Source organism: Amphiura filiformis, chromosome 3 (genome assembly GCF_039555335.1).
Source record: "Amphiura filiformis chromosome 3, Afil_fr2py, whole genome shotgun sequence".
NCBI lineage: Eukaryota > Metazoa > Echinodermata > Ophiuroidea > Amphilepidida > Amphiuridae > Amphiura > Amphiura filiformis.
The window spans coordinates 37925774-37947029 of record NC_092630.1 but is presented as its reverse complement, the minus strand read 5'-3'; the positions used below and the strand labels follow the sequence as shown (position 1 = coordinate 37947029).

At 35.1% G+C, this 21256-nt stretch overlaps 1 protein-coding gene across 6 annotated transcripts in view; it reads left to right on the top strand.

Moving 5' to 3' along the window:
• The window catches only part of LOC140148463 (receptor-type tyrosine-protein phosphatase gamma-like), a 117293-nt gene that overhangs the window by 44862 nt on the left and 51175 nt on the right, over positions 1-21256 (top strand). For all 6 annotated transcript variants that reach the window (XM_072170418.1, XM_072170421.1, XM_072170423.1 and 3 more), the window contains 2 exons: positions 1537-1849; positions 11911-12073. In XM_072170418.1, coding sequence (XP_072026519.1) covers positions 1537-1849; positions 11911-12073 — 476 coding nt within the window. The remainder of the gene's footprint in view (positions 1-1536; positions 1850-11910; positions 12074-21256) is intronic.

Sequence of the window (21256 nt, the reverse complement as noted above, 5' to 3'; positions counted from 1 at the left end):
TCATAATCAATTGATCAACTCGAGGAAATGAAGGGAAATTTGTGTTAATTAGTTAAACTTAACAGACATCTTGGTCAGAGTCAATGAGGTTACATTGAGACTTTAATCCTAGATGATACCCCTATCACAAGACGAAAATATGTCAATTATCTTTTTCTAAAGAGTCAACCAATTTCCAACCTCTCAGTTTAGAACTGGACAGTGAGGTTGTCTAAATTGGTTGACCTATGGATGTGGTTAATGCCTAGGATGTGAGATGCGACCAGTGGATTATACAGTGGATTTAACACTCTGTTGACTGATGAACATGAGAGGTTTGGAGAATATTTGTCATGATGTTTTGTTAAACTGACATTAATGTGTGAACAATATTTATAGTGTGTTATGCATAATTTAAATTTTACTGGAAATATTTTGTGTGTTTCATTGATAAATATGAACCAATGTTCTCTAAGATAAAGGCTATGTTGGCAAATACTGATATGGGTCATTGGAGATCATGCTCTAAGTCCCCAACCAAAAATGACTGTAATTGGTACAGAAGTAATAAAAACTTGTTGGAGTGCTATTGATGTAGGTCAGGGGTAATAATAGGGGAAACAAGGGTGCTATAGTCTTCCTTAGATGAGATGGACCAACCAATGGACCAGCTGAAGGCAATGAAAGTCAAATCCTGACTGCTATGCTAAACAGTCACACACTAGTGGTTGGTCAACTTGTCTCTGTACTCTCAAATTATATCAAATCCTGGAAGCCATACTTGCAGTAAGGCACTAGTTGGACAACTTGTCTCTGTTACAGGGCCAGGACTCAGTTTGTAGTACCTGGATTTTATGAAGGATTTATGTTTTGGGATCAGGACTAACTATTGTTTCGCACAATGGACCCAAACTCATTTTGACATCTTTGCACTTGTCTGTACTCTGTGATGTATGTCTGACTTTCTCTCAGCTAGCTTGAGCTACTTGATTCATAATTTAAATAATATCTGTACATAAATCTACCTGATTTTATATTCGGTATAATTTTCTCTAAGGATGTTGCATAGTCATCGTGCAAGTGTGATATCTACATTTTATAGCGGTTGCATAATTTTGAGGTTCCTTTGGAAGTGAACGCAACAGATGTACTTACGTTGTGCTAACACCTATTTGGTGTATCGTAATGATATTATAGATATGACTCAATGTAGGTTTGTGATGTAAGAAAGCTAAGCTTAGGAGAAGTTTACAGGTGCTTGCACATTGCTAGTATATACAGTGAAAAATAGTACTGCACAGAGGGAGTAAGTAGTATAGATGTTTTTATAGGGAGATATAGCATCACAAGCAGCAGTTGTCATTCTTAGATATTTGTGAACCTTTGAGTCAAGTGTTTACATCTTAATAATCTCACCACCCCACACTGCCTACTTAACAGAAGCGTAATTACTCAAATGTTCTTAAGAATACCCACTATGTGACATTTCACCTGTTTCTTTCACTACCCAGATCTTAACTGCGCCATTTCCTTTCGTTCTCTTCTCTCTCTCTACAGCGCCAAGCCAGCCACTTAAACGTCAGTGTTAAAACAGTCGGGCCAAACTCTGTTGAAGTCTCATGGAAAGAGCCGGCAGTGTACTACCAGGGGATAGAGAGTTATACAGTGACATATTGGCTAGATCAGGACAGGGACAATAGTACGATGCAAGCAGTAGAACCAGACCAATACCAGAGAGTATTGGAAAAGTTACGACAAGGTGTTCAATATGGAGTAACTGTACAAGCTGCTACACAAAGCTCATATCCCAGCCGGGGGGTTCTCACTGGTAATCCCTCAGAACCTGTCTACTTTACCGTCAACTACCTCTGTAAGTATCAAAAGTGTGGTGTATTTGTTTGTTTTTTGTTTCTATCCAGAAGATGAGAAGAAACTGGAAGATTTCTGGATGATGTCAGCAGACACAACATAAGCCGGCAACAAAGTTTGTACGTGAGCAGATTAGATAATGTAAAATGAGGATACTGTTTGCAGAGCATCCATTTTGAGGTGAATCAAATAAACCTTTTGATAAGATCAGATGTGGATACTTTGAACCAAACTTTGTGTATCAGTTTGCATGATTGAGTCACTTACTTTCTTGACAAAGTACCTAAGAATGAGATTTGCCTACTGATGGCTGTGAAAAGAGCTGTTCACTTTCAGAGCCATCAAAACTTTTACAATAGCAGATAGGTGAGGTCTGCTTGGGCAGCCATCAGTGAACAGCTCTTTTCAGAGCCATCAGTAGGTAAGGGGCACCTTACATGTCTCATTCTTAGTTACTTTGTCCTGAAGAAGCCAGAGCTACTCCTGATGAAAGCTTGACAGTTCCAAACTCATCCGATGGCAAACGCACAAAAAAAAATTACTAAAAGATTGTAGATTCTGGTAAGACCTACTTAGTACTTGGCTAAATGTAAACTCATCAGAGACACAGAAAGTGTTAAATTTCCTATGACAGATTTTGTCACTTGTTGTTCTGGTATTTAGCAGATAATTTTGATGCCTGGTATATGGATCAACTAGAAGTGGTGAGCATTTGGTTTTTGACCAATGAAATAGAGTGTACTTTAAGGCACAAAACGTAACAAGCTGTCTAATTGGTTAGTGACTAATTGCTACTTCTAAGGCAATGAACCATGAATTAGTTATTGTTTCTCCGGGTTCTGCTGAAAGATAGTTAAGTTGGGTTGTACAATCTCCATTATAACTCTATCATTATGCTCATATACCTCAACTGAGTGAACTCAAACAAACGGTAAGGTTATGCAAGAGTTTAAAAAAAATTATGTAATCCTAACTTGAGTGGGTGGCTCATGTATTTTTACAGAGGAAATATATCTCTGCTTTTCATGACAAATGAGATATTGTTATAGCTTAATTAGGTTGGAAATTGTATAATCAAGATGTTAGTGTTTGTCGAGTGGTTAGACAAAGCATATTGATGTAGCCTGGTTTGGTATTATAATCTATTGATCTACATTTGATTTATCTATAAGGTGATTAATGTTACAGAAAGCAATTTTGTAACTGATTTTATGAGTAATTTATCATTATAATGTGACTTTTACTGCTTATAATCGGAGAGTATATTATGCAATCAAATAAAATGAGGCAAGTGTCAACCAAAATCAATTTTGACTTTTATAATAATTCATAATTAAATTGTACATTGGGAAGATTGCCTTTACTGAAAACTAAATCAAAATTGAATCGGTAGTTACCAAGAAATCAGCAGTTGTAGCATCTCCTTAAATAATAAAAAACTAATCAATCTGTATTTATTAAGGCCTGAAACTGTAGAATTGTATTTGAAACATTTATAGAAGTTGGTATGGAACAAACAAAGAGAAAGTGACAGAACGAGTGCATGGCACATACTGTAACACAATGCCAAAGTCACCTTGGCTAAGGTTTATCACTTATCTATGGTGGAAAGACACAATGATGGATCATGCAGAGTGAATGCTAAAGATTAAAATGCTATGTTACTTGGAAATATTAGATTGCATATAGTGTCATTAACATTATCAGGTTAAAATAAATAAATAAATGAATTATAAAAACACATACTACGTTTCATTATAAGGTTTTAAATTGTATTAGATTTATCAGGATAAATAATTTTAATAGAAATTAAAACAAAACAGACAATGTTCAGCAATTTGTCAAAAATGATTGTGTATTATGAATTTGATTGCCTTGCATTATGTATCCTTTAATGCTGTACTTTTGATACTATCCTTGTCTTTAATGTAGCCTTAAAATGAACTGCTTGTGATAACAACTTTTGACTACAAGATGGGCTCCCAAAAAAAAAAAAAAAACATCTACACATCTTATCTTTGAAGATTTATTGAAAAATAATCTAGGACTTGGTATGATTTATATTGACCTATAAGCTTTGTATGATATCATGTACCTCAAATTTCATATGTAAAAGGCAAAAATATCACTTAACATACTAGCTTTCACTAAGTATGTCTATTTTTAAGCCAAAGAAACATAACCTCATATAGAAATCATTAAAAAATAAAAAATGATCGGGAAAAAAATAAGAGTGACTTGGCAGTCTGGCAAAGGACTTGGACTTTTTTATTTGGGGTGTTAAACCAGAAATGTGGTGTGACTGATACATCCCCTGTAGCTAGCCACGATCAAAAACCTAAATGCAAGCCTGCCTGCGATATATACGTCTCCTTGATTATGAGCCGTTTTTAGAACTCCCTCCTACCGCACACTTGCTGGACTCGTCAAATTACAGTCGTGTGGAGGAAGTTACTATGGTGCTGAGATTGACTTGGAAGATACAGGATTATGTAAGGCCCTCTGAGAATAAAATTCAAAATTTATGGTTGCTACGATTTACTGTGCAGTGCATTATAGGTATATATTTTAGTAAAGATCGATATAAAATTCATACTGATAAATCATGTTTTTTATTATGATAAAAGTAGCTGAACCGTTCATATATGTAAACATTACATTTATCACACTCAACCATTAATTGACTTCAAAATATTATGATTAGCAGTGACGTTCATCAGTCATCGGTAGTGGTTTTGGATTACAGCTGCACCCGTGCATAAATCGCTATGAGAAACTAGTATTGAGAGGCTAACACATTGGCACTGCTGTTTGGCACATACGGTTCCTTCAGATTGCTGTAAATAGCACTTTTCATTCCATCTCAATTGGGTGATTCATTGGAGAGAAAAATTAAACATATGGAGTTTTAGAAGTAAATAAATAGTAGATATATAAGAGAATTAGGTGTGCAATAGGCTTGAATGTGCAGGGGAAACACCTTTCAATTTAACCCCCTGGACACTACCGGTCATCTAACAGCATTTCTGATTGGTTGATAACTTGAAATGGTCAAGCTTGCATTTGCAGATGATCTTATTAATACCCTCCTAGATTGGTTCAAAATTGGACACAATATTCATTTTGGCCAATCGGCAGGTAGTTCTCATAGGTTAACACATTATCTGACAATCACTGTACCTGTGAGAAATAAATCACTGTGTGACGATGTCTCCTTTTAGCAGATAAAATGGTGAGTGTAAGTTATAATGCAATTCAAAATTGTAGGTATATTGGTTTTAATCTGTGTAACAGGAGTGTGATTCTTCAGAAATTTTCCCAAATTTCAGGATTTTTGTGGCCAAATATGTGCAATTGTATTGATTTTCAGTCCGTTTTGGGGGTATTTTAGCCCAATTGCACACAGTTTTTCAGGGGTTTCTTCTACTTTCAGGATATTTTACAAGCTTTGAATTACACCCCTGGTATAAGTCTGTGATGTCAGATTATTTAAATATTGCAGTGCTGCATCATGTGTATTGAGTCACATTGCAAGCACACATGCATTATAAGGTGGTACATGTTTATCAGTTTCAACCAGTTACTGATCCAACTGCAAAATAAGTGTGCTGGACAGTTTGGTGGATTACTCCTGAAATGTTACCTGCCCGATAGCAAACTTGCCCACCACAATTGTGCGTCGGGGTGTTAGGGTGCATGTATGTCAGTTTGAAGACAGAGTGTCTTAAGCTTGGATGTAACAGACTACAGGAAAACAATTATGAAACTTAACAAATATCTGCTCAAAGGCAGTTATAGATAGCCTCACAGGAGTTTTTGTAAATTAGCTTTCTTGCAAGTTGTGACGCATCCTACTTTGGTTTTAATATCCAACATATTTGGGAATAGGACTTGGTTAGGACATATACTGTATAAGCATGGAAGAGATAGGTTGAAAGTAGGAAAGTTGAATTGGCAAGTTGATTTTATTGAGTTTTCATATGCGTAATATTAATAAAAGTTGGCTTATAGCAACAGACACGCTTATGTAAACCAAAAATATTTGTGTCAGTTCAAACTACATGTAGCAGTACCGATGCCTTGTAGCACTATTTTGTTCGAACATTTTGCTCATCTTATTCTGATCCAGTTATATAACAGAACAGAATGTAACCCCATGAATTTGCCAGGTTTGAATTCTGATACATCTTTCACGATGTTGTAGGATAGTCTAGTACTTTATGCCTGGTAACATGGATGTCGTTAGTTACACATGTTTGTACAGGAATTGCCTCATATCCAAAATCACTCACGAGGAAAGGGGGCAACATTTTTATGGCAGGAAAACATTAAAACCTGACTTGAGGAAACCAGGCAAGCAAAATATTACCAGTATAGGTGCCAAGTACTTCAAAACAGGAAAAATACCAAGACACAAATATATATAGCACTTGACGAGCATGTGAAAGACTGATAGTAGTGTGGGCTAGTTTTATGTGGGGAAAGTGGGACATAAGCTTGTTCTTGTATCTAGGTAAAAATAGCATTCAGTTCAAGAATTTAGGAAGCTTTATCGTTTTGTGGTATCTTGGTTTGCCAATGGTGTTCTGTAATTTGATTTGCTTACAGCAATTGAAAACAGTTCTAAACATTGTTTTGTTAGATATATTAAACAACCAGTGTAAGCCTAAAATCAGAAAGAGTGTATTTTCTAAAAAAGAAAGAAAAGAAAAAAAGAAAATAAAATAAAATTGTATTTATGTGGAATTTAGAAGTTGCTCGAATACAAGAAGTTTTCATGTAGTTCTTATTTGACACACCTGTCTTGACAGGTGCCCTGTAGATATATTAAATGGTAAATTTGTGGGAAACACATCAGCAAAATAGGGTGAATAAATTAAGGAAAATGTGAGCATCTTGAGCACACTCTCTGTATTGATTGTCGTTTGCAAGCAATACTTTAAAGAATTTCCTTCATTTTCAGTATATTTGACATGAACTTCAAATGTAGCACTGAGATGAGGGTACCCTGGATGTCAAATAAATCCTGTGTATGTTGAAGTAGGTCTGTTTTAAGCTAACTCATCTAAAACAAGAAAACACCTGTTGTAAAACGTTGACACTGTTTTACATATTACATTGCAATCACTGTCTAACTAAAGATATGTATGTTTTCTGTAAGATATATTTAAAATTAACTTAATAAATTCTACTTAAGAAATCCTGTAGAGTAGATACTTGATATTTGAACAAGGGGAAGCCATGTGTGGTCATAGGGGAACATGTAGCTGCTTATGTCCTATATAAGTCACCACCAATCAACGAGGGCCAGGATATTTCTATTGAAACATCCAGAACATGAACTGTAATAAACTGGACCAGCAGGATGAAGAATGAAATTTAGTGGGGTGCTTGCAAATTTTAACCAAATGTTGCACAGAGGATTTAGTTGTTAGAATTTCTTCCTTAGAGGAAAACAAGATCATGAGATTAGGTCTTGTAATTTATGTTACCAATTTCATTCCACAATGCAAGATTGTTTAAATATACAGAAAAAAAATGTTGCGAATGGTTAAATATTATTCCAGGATGTGTAGATTTGTGTTAAGAAGTTAGTCTTCAAAATTCTTTAAAGTGGTTTTAAGAGTATTGACAAATCTGATTTTGTATGAGAATATTTCTGTTTTATATAGTATGCAGGTAAAACTGAAACAGTAATATTTCCATTTGGTCTTGACACCCAGTGGTTATAATTAATTACTAATTTTTGTTCAAGTGAGTACAATTTCCTTGCCAATGCTGACGTAACAGATCCGCAACTAGAAACTTGGCTTTGAAAGCAATACTGTCCTTGCACAAATAATTGCAGTAATTAAAGCTACCTTTATGGACAGTTTCTGGACAGTTTCAAGACAGATAGACATTAAATTTGTATGCGTAGTAATAATCTACCAATGTTAAATGTCTAAGGTGAAATGTTAGGATCAATCTGAATATATCTGTAATCACTTGGGCTTATCATCCCAGACTGGATCATGTGTAAATACATAGGAGAGGAAGCCATGTCGAGGTACATGAAATATTGGAAGTCTGATGATGGGTGGTACATAAAGAGACAACATCACAAATAATGATGCTGTTGATTGACTTTGTTTGTTTTTATGTTTGTTTGTCAAGCTGAATGTTATATTGAAGTCAGCAATCAGAAGTGTCATGTATGAAAATCATGAATGTGTTTCTTGAAATGTTTGCAGCTTAAAGAACTGGCATATTTCTTGTGGATCACTGGATTTCAGAAATGTTTGGCTCATTTCAGATTGACTGTCTCATATAGGTCAGTACTGAAGCTTATCTTACTGAATTATAACATTCACTTGTAACTGGCAGAAGGTTCACTCATGGAGACAATATTTAGAAGAAGCAGAGACCACCAGAAGTTGCAATTCAATGTACTCAATCATCGCAAACACATAACTTGAAAGTCATCTTAAAGGAGGAAGAGAGAGTCTGAAAGTAACATACATAGATGATATCAAGATGATAACGGAAATAACTAGAAATCCCTGTATCATGAATGGAGTAGGGGTATGATATATACAAATTGACAGGAGAAAGTTACAAGAAATTGATGCAATACCATCGCTATGTTGGAGCTAATAGTTGATTGTTGAAGCTGTACAGCTGTATTTGGAACATGTGGAATTATACATGATGAAGAGAAAGTGGCAGAATTAATCGAGTAGGAAATCTACCATTTGGAATTGCCGTAGGATTTGAAAACCAGGTCATGTGTCCAGTTCCAGGTCATTATTATGTAGTCGCATTTATGGCATACAGCCATCGGATACTAAAATTAGAAATCATATGGTGGAAATATGTGTCACTTTCTGGTTATTGGTGTGAATGAAATGTGTTGTAAGTCATGCATCTTGGGATTTATAGTCAGTTTAATAAGTTTTGATAAAAATCCGCAGAATTTGCGATCTGATCAAATTAAGTATTGTTGCTGAAAGGCGGGCAAAAATAAAATTTCAAAGGCAGCTTCATGTAAAATGTGCACAATCACTTCACTAGAAAATGGCTCTGTCAGTTGATTTGGTCGAATTATGTAAAGGAGTCAATTTGGGGCAGGCAGACAGTCAATGAGGATGTGAAGTGTTAAAGTTTCAGGTGGTCGAGTTAATTCAAGGCTACTCTGTGCAAACTTTTATGGCATGTGTACAGTCATGTGTCGGATGAAATGATACAGACTTACAGATGATAGCCTGTATCAGAGTGTAATAGTCTTGTATGGGGCATCACATGTCTAGTCAATTTGTAGAGGTGAGACTTACTGGATATGCCATGCCCTTTGGGAGAATGAACGACAGAATAGATTTCAAATGTCTGTTATTGGTTGGAACTAATCAGAATCAACACGCGAGGGCGCTGTCTTTATATTCCTATCTTTCTTGTCAGAATATTCATAACATAAAGTACAAGTGATCAAATATATTCATATTATCCGGTTAATCCATATCTTAGAAATTTCCGATGTAATAACAGATAAATCATGTCTTAAACATTTTGATAAACTTTCTGTTGAATTAGATACTCAATTCATATCATTTGGGTACCATTTATGGAGGGAAACATTAGTGAATCTTGAGATTATTTTGCTATACCCCTGGTAATTGTATTTGAAATCTTTTTTCTCCTTTTTCTGGACAAGTTTTGCTATATGTATCCACAAGTTGACCTGAATGTGCAAAGTGAATAGTTAATGGCACATATCTTGTTTGTATACCAGGTGAACATATCACCCGTCCTTAAGATTTCAGAACCAAGCAGAACCAAGAGTAGTTATCCAAATATGCTGCATATAATTATTACATGTAATATGATGAAATCACAAGTGAAAGTGTCACTATCTGACACTGGTTTTCTTTGTAAAACTGGCTTTGATTAGGATTGCTATCGGTTGTCTGTTGATTTTGCTCATGAAATGAAAATGACATTATGTCAATTTTGATAGATGTGTTCCAAATTGTTACTGTGGTAATGTGTGCATGTTATAACTAGTCTCCAGTATTTAGCCTCCGGTCCTTTGTGAGCCGCGTATATTTGATTGGAAAAGGTGGTTTGTGATGAGTATTGGATTTACTTTTAAAAGCTGTATTATGATGATCCAAATGCATCTATAAGTTGGATAAAATGTAGATGGAGTACAAACATTATCCTTGTCTACATGTGCATATATGTACACAGGAACATTATGTTGTGAGGTGAGTTACATCACTTTAATGTAAGAATACCAGACATTTGATTATCTGGTATGATGTGATTCTGATAGTCCTATGCAGAAAGGAGGATTTTGTTGCATGGCGAATGAGACTTCCAGGAAGCAAAATTGTGAGAAAATACTCAGTGATTCTAATACAAAATTGGTTTTTGAGCAGTTGAGTAAACACAACTGAAGAAGTAGGCTAGACTCGGACACTTGTGGCGATGCTTATTCAAGGGATTTTCCTAATAAACTTTGAGTGAACTTAAAATGCCCCTCCATGAAAGAATTTACTAGCTCTATACACAATTTTCATATGCAAAACTATGTCCTGGACTGCAAATGTCTATAAAAAGATGTTCTGTGAAGTCCTTCAGACCTATATTCATGAAATCTGGTTAAATAGAAGCTGGTCATCAATAATAATTTGAAGTGTACTGAGGCCTTATGTGGGCGTAGGCCGTACTATTTACTACAAAAAATAAGTCATCTGTGTATGCATTACAAATAACTCATGTAACTTCATGTGGTAATAATGAAAGGTATGGATATTTCCGCATATCCATGTTGCGATGAATTCCTGGATTTGTCAGTGAAAACCTGTATGCCAAATGTTTTCCTGGATGAGACTTATTTTTAATGTAAATGTCTTATTGCGGACATGAACAAGCTCATGGGATTCATATAGACAATTAATGTTATTAAGTCATACAAATTATAGTAACGGTATGCATCTTGCCCTAGATTAGGAATCATTCAATTTTCTTTATCTATGTTCGCTTGTAATCTATACCTAATGATTTAAATTGTTTGCTGGATTTAAGGGTGACCTGCATGTTGTTGTGTCGCCAGAATACTGAATTGATTTGTAGAATATGTAACTTGATATATATATCAATAGTGAAGTAATAATATTAAGGTTCCTTAATTTACATTGCAGCCAGACAAATACGACTACATGTAGATGTGTGCTCTCAGTATGAATGTATAGATGGAAATGGGGAGTGCTGAATTTAAATAAAACACTACAAAATACTTAATTGAGATTTATTCAATGTAATACATAAACTACCAATTGTAGACTTTAAAATATGCCAATTATACAGGAATATAAACATCTCAAAAAAAGTAACTAACCCCCTTAAATAATGGCCATTATTCAAAAAGGGGCTGTTGTATTACAAATCTGTAAAATGCGTTGGAAGCAGAATTTATTTCATGCATTTTAACACTCTCATTTGATACGATAGCCCAGAAAACAATAAAACACTGGTCAATTTAATGTAGTGAGGTCCAGATTTGAAAGTTGCACTTACATACAAATTTTTACGATACAAAAACACTCAGATATCATTACACAGATTTCCTTCCATTACACTGAATGCAAAATCAATAGAATTTACTGCAACTTTCAAATCTTGGGCTACATTGATTTAAATGTACGCTGTGACGTCAATATTTAGTCAATTGCTACAAATGAGGTGTCAAAATGTGCAGAAATAAATTCTGCTTCCAACGCATTTTACAGATTTGTAATACAATCACTTGTTTTTGTATAATGGTCATTATTTAAGGGGGGTTAGTTACTTTTTTTGAGATGTTTATTTCAAATACAATGCAATTTCATTTGTAATATATGGATTGTACAGCATGTAAAATAGGTGATACTGATATGAGATGCTTTTAAACATAATATAATGAGGATTCATGGCAGCAACTTAATATTGTATATTTAATTGTTGACACACAGACAGTACATCTTAATCCATCCAGATAAGTGTCTAACCTTTTCTATAATTTTCTTTTATTTCTTCTCACAGCACCAGATCCAGCAACTGATATGACTACCACACAAAACAACTCATTTAATACAACTCCGCCTAATGGCCCCAACGGGTCATACCGCAAGATTGTAGGCCTAGTATTTGCGTTGGCATACGTCTTGGCACTCATCATAGTCGGACTAACGTTCATACTCATAAGGTAGGTGTTGATGTCAACGTGTCAATTGAATACAAGAAGGATGTAATTGCATTGGTAATAGCAGTGTACTTACGACCTTCTGGCATTCAACTGTCAAGTCTGATGCTGGTTTCTGTGACTTTGATCCATCAGTTTTCATCTCCCACTGACTAGAAACCAGTACGAGCCATTACAAGCTGGCAGCCTATTTGAAAATTCAGAATATTAGATATTCATGATCTATGTATGCATGGTGCATACACAGGCAGTCACACACTATATAAATCATACCTTTCCCAATTTGTGGAGTATTTTCTGCAGATGTATTGATTATCAGGTGAGGTGCAAAAGAAAGTCAATACCTGGTCAGTTTGGGCTTTCTATAGACCATTCACCAACAGGTCAAGTTCCACCCTCACCTGTTAATGCAGGCCAATCATGCCATGAAGTGTGACAGATCAAGGCATACAACGCTGACATTTGGCCCTCATGAATATACATGATTTCACAGCATACAGTGCATCTTGACTTTGGCTATTTGCGAATAGTCTGTAGTAGTCTGTGGGACTTTCAGTGAAGTGCCAAGTCACGGGGAACCATGGTAATGTGTACATCAAACTAAAAGCTTTGGAAGCTTTTCAACAATATTGTTTAAATTGGTCTTATTATAATTTTGTAATTCTAAATTTAATTGGTTTTGCTGCCCTAATTGTTATTCTGTACCACATGAATTTGATGTAGCCACTGTATTAATGTTTTTGTAAATGGTCAAAGCCTGTCGTCAGCCTGCTACGCTAATTGCCTAAGTCTTTTTTTGTAATTTTTAGAACAAAGTACAAAATGTAGTTCAAGCAGGCATTAGTTGCGCAATCACCGTAATTATTCCCTTTAATTTGTATCATTATCATTTGTTTTTGTATCGTTATCATTTGTTCTTGTCCAAGGATTGATGAATGAATATGTTTAAATGCATGCTTGAACCATATTTTGTACTTAGTTCTCAAAATTACAAAAATTGACTTAAGGCAATTAGTGTTGTAGGCTGACAATGTGTCTTACCAGATGGCTCCTGAGTTTGGAACTTGGATGGAAAACTTCACCCATTAACATTATCCTCTATATTAAATCACACCAACATAATCATTGAATTTTGTGGTTACATATCAAGGGTAGAGAACCAGAAAGCCTTAACTCACAAAGGTTTCCTCTGTGAGTTAAGGCTTTCTGTTTCTCAACCCTTTTTTTATATTTAAAGATGGGCAGAGATTTAATGATTGATAATCAGCATTAATCTATTGGAAAGATTTGAATTTGATATCAGTTGGCTATTGACGATCAACTTAGAATTCCTGATGACAATATCTCACTTTTTATTGAATTACACAAATGCATATAAGGTGGTTTGTGTGTGACATATTTGCTGATAACATGAATGTTCAGACACATCTGCAACACAGACTGACACAAAATGTAAAAAACAAAAACATGAATTTGATGTAATGTTTCTTGACACACTGACAAGATTGAAGGAAAAAAGAGACACATTGCAGGCTAAGAGTGTAACTGGATGCAACATAGATGCCAATAGTATGGCCCTGGGAGCTAATGATCCCATCCATCATGCATCTGCTTTATGGAGTAAGCAGATTTCACCTGGTACACATTAAACATCCAGTGTGTTTGAAGAAAGGTTATAGCTGCCTTGTGTATGTGTACAATTTCAAACAACATATAGTGAATCTATATAATTACATTAATCTTGCATAGCAGCTTTGGCATTTGAGCTATAATAGTACATATGGCAGCTATTGTCTATTTTTACACTCCCAAGATGAAATGTTCCTCATCCGTACGTATCAGCACCAAGCAGGTACCTGTTAGTAGGCAATATGAACCAGGCTGTTGCTAGGGTGAATGATGCGCGCCACACTGCCAGAGAGCCCCATGAGTTCCCAGGCATTACACTTGTTTTACTGCAAAAGTCTGTCGCTATATCTGGTACTGGGACAGAAATGGCTTTTCATTTTGATTGTTTTTTATAAGTGGAGCTATGGATTGAGTTACAAGAAGTGTGAATTATTGCTCAGTAGTTTTATTCATTTTAAGATAGGGCGGAAAGTAGAAGCAAGAATGATGATAAAAACAGTACAATGATGACAACAATATGAACAAGGGCAAGAACAAACCAAGCAAGAATAAGAACAAGGACAATAATTCTAAACTTGTCTGACGGCGAACCCACTAAAAACTTACCAAGGACAACAGTAACAACAACATTTGAAGATGAAACATTAACACCAAGTTGCAAAAACATATAAATATAAATATTTCGCATATGTGATACGATCAAGCAAAATCAGTCGGAACTCGGAAATATTGATTTTGAGATATAGCCAAACAAAGGCAATATTTCCTTTTGTTTCCTCTTGTTTTGGAAACTCTTTAATTGCTCATATCTTTGGAACTGTTTGTTCAATTTCAATGGGATTTTCTGCACAATGCAGCTTTGCAAATGCTTTTTACTATCCTACAAGAAACTGAAAATATAATATTTCCGAGTTCCGAGTGATTTTGCTTGATCGCATCACATATATGGTTATGGCTAGAGTTTGGGTTATTTGAATTTAGTATTGGATGAAAAAGATATGTTATATTGCCAGTATGGTTCTTTAAAGCTAGTAAGTTCATGATTTAGCTGGAATCCTTTCTGTAGAAACTTATCTTTTGATTTGGCCTCATCTACAGGAGGAAAATAAATCATTTGAATGAAAATAATATTTGCCAGTTCTGTATCTGCTCTGAAAGTGCATAAAACTGGTTTTACCAAGTGAATGCATTACAAAAAATGCAACATCTCTTTAAAACATTCTTGCAAGTTTTGTAAGCATAATAAAAGAATAGGTACAATTGAAGTTGTAACTAACCTGATGAATTGGCAATCAAAGGCAGGAAATAGTGCGACTTAGATACAAGACAAAAAGAAAGCAGCAAAAATCCTGGCGGAAATTGGAGCAATTTTTATTAGGAGACCTGTAAGCTCATTTTATGATGGTGTGAAGTCTGAGTGCTTTATGGGAGTAAGCCTGGACTTTGTGAAATGAAGGATGGAAGGAAGTGTAGGTTGGGTTACCTACCCAGTGTGCATAATGAGGCAAATTGGGAATAGGATTCTCTAGAAGAATAGAGCTCATATGCATGGCAGAGGGTTTTATTAATATTGAAGCGAAAGAGGACAAAAAACAAATTATGCATTCGGTTTACTTGGAGATAGCAAATGTATATGTAGTTATCAAAAGTAGTTGGTTCTTTAATAATCGCATATAGTTTTGATTGTTTTGGAACAAATGTAAATAGGCCTGTAGCATTATTATATGTTGTCCTTTTTGAAAGTTTGTTCAATGGAAATTACTTTGGCTCTTGACTTAAGCATGTTAGCATTTGAATCAAGCTAATTATGTGTACAAGCTTTCACTCTCTCCTCATGACTTCAATCAAAAGCACATATCACATACTTTCACTTTTCATATTGTGCCTTTGAACTTATCATGACATTTTAAGTGTCATTTTGAAGTGATCAAGATGTCCTAAGAATAGAAATAAGTAAACTAAACTTCGTCAAATCATACAATTTTAATATTCATTACTACACAAACCAAAACTAGAATTTCATCTCAACCCACCTCTTAACTTGCATGCTGAATATAAAACAAAGAAAACAAACACTTCACTTTGAAAAGTGCATTTTTTGTGTGCTCTGACATGATTACCTGACCGATTTTTGCAGCGCCAAGGAAAGTAAGGGAGTGGCTGCCCTTTCGAGTACTGTTGCAAGGGAGTCCTTGATGCAAAACAGGCTACGTAGAGCATGACTGTCCAAGCACTTGCTATGAACCAAAATGCGCTCATCCCTGATTGCAAAGTTCAATAACCCTCATTCAATAATCATAGCATAACATTTGATCTCAAGTTATGGAGTAGGAGTTTTTGTACCCAATACATGGAAAGGTCATTCTATGATTGTACAAGTGTATCAGGATTGAAGAACTGTGCCTGGCAGATGAGAAGGTTTTAGATCCTTGTACGTATTCTGATCCTGCAAACTTTTCTGCTCTGTTCTGTTATGCTTTGCCTGGCTATCGCCTCTGGATTGTCGTAAATTTTGACTGTGGTTAGTGATATATTTAGCAAGTGAATTGATCTGTTTATTTTAATGTTAAACAGTGCTTGGGTTCTGTTTTATGTTGTCTCAAGTAGTCATGATAATACAGACGCTTTTAAGATAAATGTAGGCATGACTGATGTGCGGGTAATTTGTCCTAAAGGGCTCACATTGTGGTGATAACCGAATTTTATCTGATCATTACCAGGGTCTTTATAATAGATAATTACAAAATAATTGAGTTATAGCTGATATGAAATTACCGCATACAAATGAGTGACAAGGGACCTTTGTTATGTTGACATTTCAAGTTAATTGTTACCTACTGATATGATATTTAGTGTTGTGATAAAACGTTGATGTTATTATTTGTCATTATCAATGTAACTAAATCAATTACTTGCAAATGTAACATTTTGCCTGGTTTTGACATGTAAAACTATCTTTAATATATGATGCCGCAACCTGAAGAACCTCTGCTCAGAGATAAGAAATAGGATTATGTTTATACTGAACTGGCTGTAAGTAAAGCAGGTGATTTTTTTCCAGTAATCACTCTGTAAATGAATGTGTGTTGCTAGAGCTAATTTATAAGGAAATAGGTGGAATCTCTTTCAGGGGAATCAAGTTTCAAGAGACTCTGGAATGCTTCAGTTAAAGTCAATTTTCCATATTGATAAATTCACACCTGAATGTGCATGTATGACTGGACACAAATCATGCATATGATAGTAGGAGTAGGTGAAATCTCCTAAAATAGGAACTTAAAATTGCTGTAAAGGCCTTCTACATCTGGCAAATTATGCATTTATTGCAGGTGTGAAAATGGCATAGTATGTAATGCCATTATATAAAGAGATATCAATAATTGTGAAATATAATGAAAGCTCTTACTAGCAAACAATTAGGCTCTATGTTTTGTTAAAAAATATGGCAAAGAAAAATGCAATGTTTTTGTGTTGCCATGTCCGTTTGAAATAATGCAAATAATGAAGGAGGCGACCTATATGCTTCACCTAACAGGGCATAAGACAATGCGAGACACAAATTAATATATGCGAGGATTGGAAATAAATGATGCAAGCCCGAGAAATTGTGATTTGAATGACGTGTTTAGGACTCGAGCAAACTGACATATGAAAATTTTGAAAGAGAAAAAATCAGGACTCAGCAGGGATTGAACCCCGGTCGCTGGATTACCGGTCCAGAGACAACCACTGTACAATGAGAGAGTTGTCATGTAGAGGTTTGTTTTTCTCTGCTGACCTAATGGTGAGATGATATGTGACTGTCCAGGTATGTGCTCTCACTAGAAACACACTACTAAAGCTGTGCATAATCGCTTTAGCTTTAAACTGAACTCATCATAAGTACCTTGAGTTTTGCACACAAGCACATACTGCATCTTGAATGCTACTGTGAAGTAGAACATACCTTGCCTTAGTCTCAAGATCTGCTAAGTATCTCACCATGCACAAACTAAGTTGATCTGAGCCTGTCTCTATATACATTACAACCAGGTGGGTTCAGATTGGGTGTTACCTGTGATAGCTCGTTTGTCTTCTTGAGTCATCAGTTATAATATACTAATTATTGCACTCTTGGGTTCAGCTACTGTACTGGATCATATTGACATTATATAATATTACTCTCTTAACACCAGCCCTAGTTAACAGGTCTATTAAATTTGGGCAAGGGTCCAACCAATATTTTTGGCTTTTAGCTCACAATGTTAAATAATGGTAACTACTACCCCTTGACAATGTTTGTGATGTTTAAAGGGAACTTATATAGCAGGATTGATATGGGAAAGGATCCAATGAGTCGAGTCATGGAGTTCACTGTATTGAGATTGAACTCTGCGTATCTTGGCTGTTACCCCAGTGTTAAATCAAGGGAAACTGCCCCCATAGAGTTCACTAATCGTATAACTTGCTCTGCTGGATTTGGGTGGTGAAATAGAAATATTGGGTTATAAGTAAAGGAATGGATTGAAGCCAAGGATGGATCAATGTGAGTCACATGTATGTGCAATTTCAATGCATTTTAGTATTACTGATATTTGGGAGTAAATGTAAGGCTAAGGGATAATGATTGTCTTGAAATTTATAAGAAATTATTATCATTGTGCACCTGTAAGTGCAGTCTTGACTCAAATTCAAATTTCAGGATACTTGTTATAACAAAAAGACCTTCGCCTACACTGACTGTTCTGAACATCACAAATTCCTTTGATCTGCTATAGTTAATCTCATTCAGAACAAGCTCAACTGCGCAGCAATGAACACAGGCAGTAATAGCAATCATATGTGTATGGGATTAGATGTGAGCGTGTAGGCAGCTCACCGCTAAGCCCATACGCTCCCAAGCAGTCTGTATTTATACTTCATAGTGACATATTAGCATGCACTCTCTTCTGGCACTAGGATCCACAACATGCTCATCTATCAGGGGCACAGTTCTTTAACCCTAATACATTTGTACATTCATTGAATGAACTTTGAAAATGTGGGTACCAAAACTCATACTCTGCAACTTGCGGTCAAATTTTGCACTATGATTGTTGAATTGAGGTTATTGAACTATGCCATTCGGATGAGGCCATCGTGGTTCTTAGTGTGGATGACATTTGATTTCCTTTAACTCAAGTCGGGTCTCCTTTAAATGTTCTTGTCACATTGCCCTCATTGCCCTATATCCTACGTATCAAAGCCACAATGTGACGTTATGACGTCGGTGTCATCAGTCAATACAACAAAAATAGAATCAACCAAGGGTTGCATATTTTGCTGTGGTGGTCTTAATGGCTAACTTATGTAAGCGTTTAATGATAACATCATTAGATTTGTATTAGTAAAATGTCAAGTTGTAAGGAGAGGAGTTTTAGTATTTACTTTTTGATATCAAAAGCAAATTGCAATTTTCTTCGCTATTTTTGGTGTGAGTGTGACGTTAAAAGAAGGAAATTTGTTTATCTGTGAAGAGGAAGGCTATGTTTTTATCTCTAAACTTTCTCTAATTTTTTTGGAGATGATTGACATTTCACGTTGGAGGATGGATGGAGGATGAACAGTAAACTATACTGGTGAAGCCATTTAGCTACCCTGTATGTAGGCTACAATTTTAGTAATTCTTCGATGTTTACGCTTGAAATAGAGTGTTTTTAGATTGGTTTTGTATGCTGAAAAAAATAGCAACAAAAAATATATGGTGTATTTTGATTGTTGTTTCTTGTTTCTAAAAGCAAACGTTCAGATAATATACCTGTAAATTGCACCAGTGCTTTACTTGATATCACATTATAATAAGCTCTAATTGTATCGGTGCCATATGTAATAAACACAAAATATGCAAGTGGCGCTAGTATGATAATGGTTGCAGTTCTCATGCTATTTGATTGATCAATGAACCATTTTCTTGTCCCCTTTTTCTAAAATGATTAATTTAATAATCACATCTTAGGGTCATTGTCTTACTTTATTAGTACATCCCCTGCAGCGTTGTTTAAATGGTCTCTATGATAAGGTTTGCTGTCCATCTGGTCAGTTGGTACATGTACCAAGCCATGTTAGAGGCTTGCTAACTTACAGACTTTCATCAGACAAAATTGTCACATGAACTTGCCACATTCAATGTATGTCATATCGCAATTATTAATATTGTGATTAATATGTTGTGACATTGTTTTTTTAATAATATTCAAAGTGTCCTTAACAAATTGTGGATTTTATACTGGAATTGTTCATTATTGATTATTGAAGCCCGTATTGAAGGCTATGAAATGAATTTGGATGAAATCCAAATGCATATATATATTGTAAAAGTGCATATTAATAAAGGATTACAATACATGCAATATCTCTACTCTGAATATCTTAGAAAACACAACAACAATAACAGCAATGATTCCAACAACAACAAAAAATTGAATATTACTTGTAAAATGTAACATGCTCTACTTATTAACTACTCACATATTATGATAATTTTGTTTTTATCACAATGATTATATTTGGTTACCTTTTTTACTCATCAAACTTATAAAAGATAATTAATAAACCAACATAATCTCTCATTTTATGAATAATCAATGACCTTGTAACATTAATCTTTAATAATCTTGTGCTAAGACAAAGCAGATTATTTTCTTATGATGTATTATAAGACCTGTTTATGAATCAAAATGTGATGAGCAACTTTGGTAGGATTTAGACCAAACATTTTGCCTTGTGTTTTTAATGATTCATTATTATTGCACTGGTCCTATCTACCCTTAAATTCATCCAAGTGATTTGGATAGTCAAGTTGCAAGTCTTGGTGAATTCTGTATGAAAAGTTAGAGTGGACAATCTATTTCAAAAATCCTTTGGGCTGATTTTATGCATCTTTGGTGAAATGTTGATTTTAGGAAATTGTCACAATTGTCACACTTTTTGAATGCAACTTGCATTGTGTGAGGTCACAGGTCAATGAGGGGTTATTTTGCAAATATTTTTTTTTACATTTTTGATTTGATTTGATCTTTTTTTTAAATTATTTTTTTATGAACCATGGAAGCCTGAGAACTTCTGGTAGTGGACACATTATATGCACCTCTGTAATACTACCTAATATAATGGATGCATTGAAATGAAATGAAGTATCATCTTTACTTTTTACACTTAACCAGGAATGTCCCTATCCCTATTGGCAATTTACATGTCAAGCTTTATTATACCCTTTACTCTTTCAACGTTACTAATGTTGAAAAATGAACCGTGTTGTCGTACTTATGAAGTGTCAGACATTATACACACGGTAATTTATCATGAATAGTTGATGGGATCCCATACCTGTGCGTGCGTATTGAGTTAGCGTGTGAATATGAGTATATGTACATGTGCGCATTAAACATGCAACCACCTGAGGGAGCTTCCTGTCAATTCTAACAAGCGAGAGGAACATTTTGCGGTTGATGTTCAGCGTGTAATGTTCAATTGTAAGGGAATATACAACCTGAATGTCTTGTGAAGGAGGGGACAAACAAATTTAATATATTGAGCTAA